The 12,230-nt window shown below is 36.9% G+C and overlaps 1 protein-coding gene across 9 annotated transcripts in view; it reads right to left on the bottom strand.

The window, feature by feature from the left end:
* Positions 1–937: 937 nt before the first annotated feature.
* NFIB (nuclear factor I B) overlaps positions 938–12,230 on the bottom strand; it is a 176,825-nt gene continuing 165,532 nt past the window's right edge. For 7 of the 9 annotated variants that reach the window (XM_065661064.1, XM_065661063.1, XM_065661066.1 and 4 more), the window contains one exon: positions 938–7,755. In XM_065661064.1, the coding sequence (XP_065517136.1) occupies positions 7,626–7,755 (130 nt within the window). In that variant the 3' untranslated portion in view covers positions 938–7,625. The remainder of the gene's footprint in view (positions 7,756–12,230) is intronic. The other 2 variants (XM_065661070.1, XM_065661073.1) reach the window with 1 other exon arrangement.

Here is a 12,230-nt window from a genome sequence, read left to right as displayed (position 1 = left end):
AACTTGTTTTGGAGAGACACACATACGACAAAGGGTCTTTCACAGAAAGATTAGTCCATTTAAAAAACAAATTGTCCTTCTGTATACAAAGCAGTGGAGAAAAATAACAAACCATTTTGCATTTTTCACACTAATGGTTGAAAGTGGATAAAGATTATGCTCTAGAACCTGCAGAATATTTTTATCTAAGTAGATAAAAGTAGATTGAGAGTTATTTAGCTTCACCATGGGGCAAAATTTGAGGATTTTCATATAATTCAGTTTAAGTCTTTACACTGTGATCCTGTCAGCCATCTCTTGACCATATTCATAGTACTGGCTGACTGATGCTACTGGTTCACAGATCCCTAATGGTGTAAGAAAAAAAACCATGTATTTCCAGGAGCACGACCTGAATGAAACATCATATCCAGCTGATTTCAGCTAATTCACACTTACAAAAAAGAATTCTTTTGTAGAGTCTGAAGACCTTGACACAAAACAAAGCTTTCTGGAGTCAGGAAGAATTTGGGGAAGACTGATGCAAATGTTATCACGAAGGCTGTTAAGAAATCAAAGATTTACTGCCTGTCACAAGTCAGTAACATTGAAAGAAAACAGAAGTCTCCCATCCTTGTTATTGTGCTCAATCTTGAATCATAGGAGAAGCAGTTCAGGTCACCTGTAGAATTACTAGGGCTAGTAAAAGATGATGATGAAAACTAAATATTAACTTTTAAATCGAGCTGATATCTACCTCCATTTGTTTCTGTTCTCCCCCTTTTTCAGTGTAACCACTAAGCCAAAATGTATGCAAACAACTATGTTAAATTTAAACTAAGTATACACAGAACTCTGTAAATTATGCCATGCTATCAGGGTACAAGGTTTAAGGTAAGTTTCTAAGATATTACTAATTACAAATCTGAGAGATAGAAAAGAAAACATAAGACTAGGGTCTGTAGCATAGCTCACTTTTATTGTTTAAACAGTTTTTGCATAGGAAATATATCCGCTTCCAGTAATTGACTGCAGTATGAGCAGCTGCTAGCAGTATAGGCTGGATATAACAGTAACAATCACATTAAGTCAAGCTTGATTTACACCAGTTTAAAACTTGTGGCAGTTGAGTTCATTTGTAACCTAAAAAAAAAAAAAAAAAAAAAAAAGTACCAAAAAGAACATTATTATCCTTCAATCAGGCACGATAAAAACCTTTGTTAACACTCAGGCTAAAAACAGGTCTGATGCCAGAGGGCCCTAACTCCAAAATTAAGTAGCTGCACTGTAATGCATCCTACTAGTGAAGGTTCATTACACAAAGACTGTGCCTGCACCTTCTTTTCAATTAAAATGTAACCTTCAGGATTTACAGCCTACCGTATGGGGAAAAATGCCAAAAGTTTTAAAATGGATCAACCCTGGTGTGTAGCTAGCAAGCAATAACTGACTACTTGTCACCTACAGTTGTACTAAATGTATCTAAAGAAACACACAGCCCTACAAAAGTTGTTCTCAGAGAAATATCATTGAGATGGGGTGCCTCTTCCCAGCTTACTAAAAGTTCTATATGATATAAGCACAAATTAACAGCTTGATGAAGACATAATCTAATGCAGCTCTTGAGAAGCCTATGCCTGGGATAGAGGAACCCCTCACATTCTACAATTTTGTAGAGATTCTTTTTTTTTTTTTTTTGAAGAAAATGTCATCTGAAACATATTTACAACTGAACTCAACAGAGACTGTGAAATTGAACAGGCACTGCTCATTTGTTTGAGTTTTTTGGTAAACATTTTGCTGGTTTTTGTTTCTTTCTCATTTTGCATCAACTTTTATCAGTCCATGCAACTTCAATGCCCTCAATGAAAAATGCATAATAAGCCATACTTCTTAAAAAACTTCCTTCTGCATATAGAGATAGATTTGCCACATCAGTCCCTGTAGCACAGTTTCAAAACCATTCTGTCAAAAATACAGTAATACAAAGACTGGCTTTAGTGTCACTAGCTCACGCTGCTCTCCATTTATTTAGGCCACCTTTTGTTTTACTGTTACCATATCATGCAATAAAAGTATCAAAGGCTTATTCTAGGATATTATGATGCTAGTGGCACTGAAGCCCTTTTCACAAATTCAACATACATTTGAATTGCAACACACAGATATTTCTAAAGAGTACTAACTAGTGAACCCTTTTATCATTAAAAAAAAAAGAAAAAAAAAACCAAACCAACTACTTACAACCATTGAAGAAAAATTTGCAACAAAAAATGTAAAAATTGACCGTCTCCAACTTGTCCCCTTTACTATTAACAATGTGACCAACAGAGCTGTGGCATGGAAACAGTACAAAGAGTTGTCATGGCAATAAGTTTGGCTGATGCAAAGGTCATTGTGCAGGGTTAAAGGGCAAAATCAGTGGTCCATGTTATCCTCCAACTGCAGTGCTCCACCACACCCACACAATTTTGAGGAATTAGAGAAAACTGGGGAACTAGCAGAAAGTGCAAATATGAAGGAGGCAGTTTTCAGCTCCTTCAGCATGGAGTAGAGCATTCAATTTGGAGCTTTTCCAGTTTAACTTGATTAGCCTGCATATGATTTTACACTCTCCTTTTTTCTTTCTAATTTTTTTTCTGTAGAAACCCAATAAAAAAAAAAAAAAAAGTCCAGGAGCATGCAGCTGGTTAATGTTAACAAAAGACCTTGACAGGATCATGTAAACTGTATTGGATGTCATGCTTAGGGCCTTACTGCCAGCAACATTAGAGAGCTGTTTCATTAAAAGTGAATACTGTACACTGAATATGGGATAACTTTCTGCAGCCTTCATAACCTCACACAGTAAATATAATTTAGATTTAGGTACAAGACACACTCTGGTGTCACAGCTGAGTATGTCCTTGTGCAATCTCTTTCATTAAGTCCTTATGAAGCTACAAGTTGCAAATCCAAAATTCTGCTCCCTGAGGACACAGCTATGTGAGACATAAGTACTGTTTTAGTTCTCTGCCTATCCTGAATTGCTCTGTGAACCTAATCTTAAATACCATCATGTAACAACCACAAAAGCTTTTGCTAAAGGCCATATATGCTAATAAAAAGACAGTGGTGCTTCCAACATTTTGAAATGCTCTGAAAACCAACTTTTCCAATACTAAATACAACAAAATAACCTTCATAAAATATAACTTTTCTCCATTTACATTTTTAAAGGATTAGCAACCTATGCTTTTCAAGCACAGGCATCTGCGAAATAACTCCTAACATGGACAGATTTCTTTTCTTAATACATAAATTAAGAAACTGGAGAGTTTTAACCCAAGTCCAGTTTCCAAACAAAGAATATTCTTGTTTAAAAATGGAAATGACATGCATTTCCATTATAATTGTTAAAAAAGTTAGCTTTACAAACAAGGGTATTTTAATTAAAAAAAAATTCTTAACAAAACTATACAGTGTACAAATTACTGTCTACAAGGTAGGCGGTTCATTCAGAAGATCCTCCTTTCTTCTCGCTACTTGCAGCTTCACAAATTCATTCACATATTTTCAATGGAGCTGCCCACCTGAACATCACCCCACACCTATATTGCTATAATTAATATTTTTGCCATGCCTTTATGTACAGTCTCCTTCACTGCCTTTTTTTTTCCTTAGTCAAGCCTCAAACGTTCATGTCACAGGGGAAACACACTTCAGTGGCACAGCCATGAGGCCAGGGCTGCAAAGCAACTTAATAAAGGCAGAACAGTGCACATAGAACGGGGTGGCTCAATTCAGTCAGAATACACTTCCTGGTGAAGGAGGAGGCTAGAGACTGGATTTGAGTTCTCAATCTTAATCTTTTGACTGTTGAGCTTAAAAAAAAACCCAAACAAAAAAAAAAAACCAAAAAAAACCCCAAACACCTACAAAAACAAAAACAAAACAAAACAAAACAAAAAAACTAAATAATAACCAAAGGAAAAAAAACAAACAAAGAAAGAAAAAAACCCCATCAAAACAAACCTACAATTAATGAAAAGTTCGTTTCCTTCCAAACAGGCTTTTCTACTAGAAAGGCAGGTTCAAAAAACCCACAGCTGCTTAACAACCCAATTCATTCATATGGAAGGAGTCTGCTTTTTAAAATACTGTACTTGTAAGCTCAGTATTTCTCCTACAGGAGGTCAGAGATAACAAAAAAGCTCTGTTAAGGGCATCCATCTCCCCACAAGGACAATCATAATTTTGACTATTGACTTATACATTCACTTTGAAGCCTGAACTTTCAGTTTCATCCTGGTGTGCTATTAAATCCCAAGGGGAACACTTTGCTAATATTACTAATTAAGGCCCCTCTGCTCCTGAAATGCTCAGCATCAATGGCATGAAGAAACATTGTTTTATCAGGAGAGCCTGAGGTGCGCTCTGGGTGGGTCTAGTGCATTTCAGTAACCCAAACAGGCAAGTTCTTAGTGAACAAATTCACTTGTTAAGGGGCTCAGAAAAAAAGTGACATAAAACTGATTTTCATTTTCTTTTGATGTCTTATCTTTTTAGGTAGGCTTGCTTTTTTTCAGTTTATCTATAGATAAATCCCAAAGATTTGCTTCTCTGCAGTTCCCGTCTCTGTAGCCATGCTGGCCCTGCCTACGCACGAATCTCCCGCTGGAGACGTGAGGATGTGCCACCACAGCAGCGCTTCACCTGCCGCACACTGACCGTAGCAGGAAGGGACCGACTTTGGTGTGCCGCTGCTGTGCACTTAGTGGGGTGGTTGTCACTGGAGCTGTAATCCGTGGCTGCTACATGGCAGGAAAACATCCAAAATGCAGAGACAACTGCAAAGGGATGGATTTTCCCACCAGGGTATCCCAAACCCACAGGTCTAAACTCTGCTTGTGCCCTAATGCAAGGATGTGTTTTCAAGAAAAAAATCACCCCTTGTTCAGCCATACATCTCAAAGATCCATGCTGCATCAGAGGTCTCCAGCAAGAGGTCCACTACTGATCTGCAAAATGCAATGGAAATAATACACTTTTATTTACATCATAATCTAATTCTGTGCATTAAGAAACTCCTTCCCTGCTTAGAGCCCAGAGCTCTCCATCTGACCTGCTGTATGAGAAGACACTGCAAACCTCTGAGAAAAACAGCCTTAAATTGTAAATCAGATGCTGTAAGTCAACAAACGTGGGAGGGTAAAAAAAAAAAAAATAATAATATTTTGACATAGAAGGGGAAAAAAAAAGACTATTTACCAGTCGAGCAGACTAAGGGAGGCAAGTTCTCTGCAGGAGCAACTCTGCTGTCAGTGGAGTTATGCCAGCAAAGACTTTGGCCCTCTATGTGCATTTCCTAGACAAAGCAACTGTCTTTGTCATTCTCAGCTAAAAACATTTTCTAACATGAACACTATAGGATGCAGTATCCTTGCCAGAATGGAAAAGGCTTCATCTCACTGTGGGTCTTGACCTCTTTCTCCCTCTCTCTCTCTCTCTCTCTCTCATTCTCAAGGAAAAAAAAACCCAAAACCAAAAAAGCTTAAAGTAAAACAATTTCCTCAAGTCAAGTCTGCCTCCAACAGAATTCATTATTTATTTTTAAAATCCAGAAATGATTTTAGCTTGCACCCCAGGTGGGAAGTTAAAAAGAGGGAACCGATTTGAAAGTTTGTCACAGTAGGCAGAACAGTCGCTTTGCAGCCCTTGCCTGGCTAAGGGTGCACTGCTTCACAGCTACACTGTAAAGTGTTAAAAATCCTCCCCACCCACCCCCGAATATATATATATGTATGTATAAAAAAAAATCCCCTGTCCACCTCTCAGTACAGAAAAGGACCTCATCACACTGCAAAAATAGCAGTACCCACTTTGGTCAATTAAAACAAACAAAAAAAAAGCATACTTTTTTTTTTCTTTTTGTTTTAAATCTGTGTACTTACCTATAATAACCAATACAGCTAAAAGCACTACCTACATAGGCAAAACTTGGTATTGCATAATTCATATAAATTTGTATCCCCTCCCCCCAATATTAATTGGAAGATGAAAAACATGAAAGGTTAATAGAAAAAACACCAAAATACTGAAAATATTGCTGGTTGATTACAATTTTTAAGCGGCAACTATACACAGCCATGATATGCTTTATAAATGTGAGATAAAGGTATAACTGTCTAAAAAATCCATGATGTCACGCTTTTTTCCCATCTGGAGTACAAAATATTTTGTCATAAAAATGGTAAAGATTTAAAATTATAATAAATGCAGCAAAACAAGTGTAGTGATGTCAAATTTTTTTTGTGTGGTTTTTTGTTTTTTGTTTTTTTTTTTCCTTTTTTTAGATTTCAAGGCAAGGCACGTAATGTGGACATTATAACTTCGTGCAAATCAGGATTACTGGAAAGAGTATTTTAATTATTTTTTTAAAGAGACATAGAGGCAAAATGTCTGCCCATGCACGTTATATTTCTGTCAATATGTGATAATTGTTGAACAAGGCTATCTTCTGAAAGCACCATGCAAGTTTTCAGCACCCTGCAACTAAACTTACGAGTGCATTATTTAAATATAACATATCCCCATCCTGGTATTACCAGTTTGTAAACGGTAAGCTTTGCCCTTGTGACATGGATTTGCCTATCTCTTTGTCTCTATGATGCAGATTTTACAGAAACATGTAAACCCTATGGGTTCTTGATGCAACCAGTAACTTTAAATAAATAAATCCTACCCCTGTGTGGAGGCAGCAGCTAAACCAACATAAGTGCTGTGTTTCCATTGATTTGTTTTTCTCAAGGACATGATTTGTCTTGATTTAATGCCTTTTAATGCCCTCAAAAACTGAGGGGAAAAATAAGTTTGTTCAATGTAATTTTTATTTCTATTTTTAGTCCCCTCAATTTAGAGTCCAAGGGCTGAAGGACTTATAATGATGACCCATTAGATATGATTTTTAAATTGCACTTGCCTCTGTAAGTGTTTCTTTAGTGGGGAAAACGTTCATTTTTTTCTTTTGCTTTTTTACTGTTGCATGAGGAGATAGATAACACTTTATACCTACATAGAGGCATTTCTTCCATAGAGCCTGTGTGTTCATACTTGATTGAAAACGTCAAACTGCGTAACACACTAGAAAAGGCTGAATTAAGGGCCAAAGTTTAATAAATCCATACTAATAACTAAAGGCTACAGAGCTTATTTTTAAAACATCTAGAAATCAGAGTGTTGAGAAAATGGCTGGCTACGGCCCTTGTCCTCCTGCAGCTCTGTTGCTGCTGCCTAGCCTTTGTTTTGTGAGATAACCAGGAATAGTGATCCCATGCGTAAACAACAAGAATACTAAAACCAATAAAACTAGCTTATCATGCAAATATTAAGGCATCTAGAAAGTCAGTTAAAATATATTGTCAGAGACAGAACATCTATTTCCCAGCGGACTTCATATAACAAAGGCTACTTAGCAGGGGCTGCATTCTACTCATCAGTGAAATATCATCGACCCTTTGTATGTCATTTCAGTTTCAACCATAAAGGAATTAGTGATTGTAAGAGCTGCAATTGCTGGTCTATTTTTTTTCTTCTTTCTTCAGTTTCTTTTCTCCTCCTGTCTTCCTTTCTTTTTGAAATTTGCATGTTTGTTTTTTATTTTTCCCTCAGTTGCTTGTTTCTGCTTGAAGGAAAGGCTCTCCAATTATGTTCAAACCGTAATTTGGGACGTTTGTTGGCAAGATCGGTGTCCTATTAGAAACTTGAAAAGGAACCAAGCTAGCCCAGGTACCAGGACTGTTGAAAAGGAGAAAAAGGTAAAGAGAGAGAAAAAGAGAGAGAGAGAGAGAGAGAGGGAGAAAAAAAAAAAAAAGAATATAAATTAATCACATTGTAAAAAGAACATATATCATTTGAATCAGAGTTAAGCCAGATCCATTATTAATAGCACAATAATATTATTCATTATATTATTAATAAGATAAGAAACAAAATTTGTGCATATTGCTTGAGATTCTACTTCATAGTTTTCTCTGTGAAAGTATGACTCATTTGAAATAAAAATCATGGTGTTGATCTCAGTTACAAGTAGTATTGCTGCTGTCTTAACACTAAGTGGACTGTTTGGTTATGAATGCTCCCAAAAATTTCAGACACAAATATATAAAGCAGACACAACTAAGCCATACATGTGACACTATACAACACAAGGTTTAAGAGCTAGTCAAATACACTACAGTGCAGAGGTTGCTATTTCAAGAACACAATATAAAGTTCAGGGGTTCAGCTTCCGGTACGATTTCCTACCCTGTTACAACATGGCAGTTTATCTTGTCTCAGTCCCAAGATGAGCCTCCGAGATGTGTGGGTCCCCAGAGTACCTTCAATATTAAAAAAACTTGCTTTCTTTATAGATTTTTCTCAAAAGGTATCAGTGCCTAAGGAACACTGTATAACACAAGGGCCCAATCATGTAAGCACTTGCAGCCAAGGGTAGCCATAAGTCAAGAGTAGCAGTAAGTACTATAAATTTTTCAACAAACACCTGAGAAAGAAAATATTTTCAAAGGCAATTCAATGACTTTGGGACTTAAGTCATAATTTCGAAAGAACTTTGTCACTGAGGAGCTTAAGTCGCAATGGCATTCACATGTTTAGCAGACACCAACCTGTAGCAGGTTGGTAAACCGCAAGCCACCATCATTTCCAAGATGCATACTCAAAGAAAGACCTCAGCTGCCTCTATTCAGTACCCAGAGCAGATCCTGAGCTGCTTGTTCCTTAGATGTGTTTCTAGCAACCTACAAATAATGGACTTTAGAGAAAGTCTTGTCAAATTCATTCAAAAGAAAACCAGCATCATTATGACAGCTATCACTGACAAACACCACCAGAACACTCTGTGCAAACAAATGCTTCCTCTGCTTTTCATTGTGATTTGAGTTTTTCTCCACACTAGGTGTTTCTACAAACACACCACCTTACGTGGGAATTCACACTGTGATTAGACTGATAAGCTTCATGATAACTAAAAACCTCCAACATACGTTTTGTGGATGATAGATGCTGGAAGTTTTCTTTCTTTCCTATCTTTGGTCACCTCTCTGCAGTGCTCTCTCTCTGCATGAGCAGGTGCACTTCTGTAGCAGTGGGTGTAAAGAGGAAACAGGTCATTTTTATCTATTTTACATGGGTATAAAATAGCTACATTTCACTTGGCAGATTTATGTCGTCCTTTCCTGTTTATGTTGCTGCATAAACAGTAAGAGGTCAACTTATTTTGTGAACTCCAAGGGACATGTTCCTAAAGGCTTTTGTATTAAAAGTAATACAAACAGCTTCTGTCATTTACTCCTGTTTGATACTCTTTACTTCTATAAACTTGTTAACTTATTACTTAGATTCCTAACAATTAATTTCTGGTGCTGTTTGCACATTAAAAAGTGTAAAAAATTTCTGACCTGCTTGTTTCAATGATGGTCATATTCTGAAGGGAGTGGGACTTTTTTTTTTTCCTCAAAGAAATATAAAAAATATGAATATCCTAATTTATTTTAAACACCTGAAGTATTCAAAGGGGTTGAAAATCTTGAAATATGCACAGAGACTTAAACCTACTTATGCATGAAAGATTTGTCCAGTATGATCTGATGAAAAGATTATGTTTCAAAACTAAAAATTAAAAAATTCAGTAACAGAACCCCATTTAAGGGGCTTATTTTTTTTCAACTTATGCTTCATCTTCTCTCACAATTTAAAATGCATTTTTGCTCCTTCCTCTTTGGATTTCAGTAATACTAAGAAGCAAATTCTGAATTCACAAACACAATGCAAATCATATTCAAGCACAGGGATTTGTAAAAATAGAGAATAGTAATAAAATCTAAAAACAAAAAGGAAAATCCCAACCAGTTTTGTTTCCTCAGGATCCTTCTGAACATACATTTTATAATGCACAGTTCTTTGCTGCCCTTTGGGATTTATGGAGTTTAGCAACTTTAAACAAAATAGAACATTAACTAAAAGAATGTAAATTTTGTGTGAGGTCAGAATGGCATTCCAACAATTTCTGTTGCAAAGGCTAAATACACAGCTTCCACGTTATCTTTCTGAAGATTTACAGTGCACTTCAGTGGTTACATACATACATATGTGACTTTTTCTTTGTTTTTCTTTGTTTTAAAGCTGACAGCCTTCTGATGATTACAGCAGGTGAAGAAATGCAGTCAGTGCTGATAAAGAACAAAGTACTATTTGTAGCGGCTTTCTTATCTACTATTTCATGTAGGAGACAGAGATCTTGGTTTTGTGGGAAGTACTCAATAAAAATAAGTTGTGGCAAATGACTAATAGGGCAGTTGCTAACATATGACCTATAAATTTAATAGGTGTTTATTTAAACCTTTTAAGCCTCCCACCTTATATTAAATGATGACAAAAATGCAGATTGCAATAAATTCATCAATGCTGCTTATGAGTCCTTAGGGGGTAAGAAAGCCTCTAAAGGCATGCTGAAGTCCCTGATCTACACACACTCGCTGGGCAGCAGCTGGCCCCACAGGCAGCCGGGAAAGACAAGACATCCACACTGCTCACTAGCACCTCCTACACCATGATGTTCAAGGCTTGATGACCTCCAATTGTATTTTAGAAATTAACCCTATCATACTGCAGTTTGATTCAACTCTACCTCCAGCCACCCCAGTTGCGATGCCACCAAGCAAGTAGTCTGCAAACATCCTACAGGGTTATTACCCTTTACACTTTCTATTGCAGTTTTCACATATTAATTCAATGAAGAGTTCTGCCATGATTTCCTCTTAAAGATGGTAATTGCTATTTCAAGAACCTCTGTTTAAAATATCACTGGAAAGGACCACAAACAGTACTAGTGTGTACATACAGTCTGCTTTTGAGGTTATAATAACATAAAGAGTATAATAATGTTAAATGCAACAAAAAAAATAAATCCAATTAGATCTAAGTAAATTTGAATAATTTCAAGATTTTTATTTTCCACCAGTTACTACCTTCTTTCTATTACAGCTTTAGAAGTCTGTGAAAGCATTCCATCATTCAGAAAGTACACCTAAACCAGTATTTCTGTCTTGCATCTTTACTACCCTGTGCACGAATGCTGTAGCTTAGAAGAGGTAGATCAGATCATGCCAGGTCAGTCATTGGACAGAAAAGGTAGAAATGCCTTCAGTGTCAAAAGAAATGGCACCAGTGAGTCACCAAGTTCATCTATCTCTGTACTAAGCAAGTGCTTGCCCACACAAGTACAAGGAACTTTGCCATTTCAAACTGTTAAGACTGTATGAACTTTGGGAATGCAATTGTGCTAACCTCAGTGCCCTGGCTAAATTCCCATTTGTGTGTTTCTGCCAAAGGAATAACCACCCCTCCAGCATCTACTTAATGCAGTACTTCTGTTACCATTCTAAACTGCTGTCTCTACTTACACAGCTGCCAAATTTCGCCTCCAAGGTGAGCATTTACTTCAAGACATATATGAAGCATCTCTCGACTTTATTTAGGATGAATTTTATAGTCCACTAGGCACATATCACCCACTGAGCAGATAAAGGGGGCAAAAAGGAATTCTGCTGTAATTCTTATTGTATTCACTTTTTGTGACAGTGTAAAAAAAGATAAGGAGAGATCAGGAAAAGGCCATAGAGCTCATTGCTAACAAAGAAAATCCTCAGCAGAGGAAGGGCCCAGAGAAATGATGCGTGACCATGCTGTGCTCTGGACCATGCACACATGAGTGTTTGGTGCAGAGACAGGGCTACAAGAAGTTTGCGAACACATAGGAGCTATGACCCAGTGGAGAACTGCCTGCCACAGAGCCAAACCATGGAGAACATGGGCTTGGGTTACCAGAAACCATTGGGTCACCTATGAAAAACTGACTGTCCACTTTCCACATCTGCACTGCTTTTTTTCCCCCAAATGTTACCATTTCCATTTTTAATCCGTTGTATTATTTACCTTAGCACTTTTTAAAAATATAACTAAGAGTTGATTTGTCAAATTGGCATGACTAAATAACAATGCAGCTAACCCTAAATGCACCAAACAAAATAAAACAAACAAATAAAACCAAAACACTGTAATTTTACTGCTCCAAAAGAAACAATCCAAGGTAAGATACTCAGGAGGTAGAAAACTAGAGTAACCAAGGGGTTAAAGATACAGTTCAGACTTGGGAATACTCTATAATATGCTCCTCCTTCCCTAGCAGTGCTGCCAAAAATCATCTGACA

The sequence above is a fragment of the Lathamus discolor genome, chromosome Z (assembly GCF_037157495.1).
Source record: "Lathamus discolor isolate bLatDis1 chromosome Z, bLatDis1.hap1, whole genome shotgun sequence".
Classification (NCBI taxonomy): domain Eukaryota; kingdom Metazoa; phylum Chordata; class Aves; order Psittaciformes; family Psittacidae; genus Lathamus; species Lathamus discolor.
The sequence above is the reverse complement of the archived record's forward strand: the minus strand, read 5'-3'. Positions and strand labels throughout refer to the sequence as shown.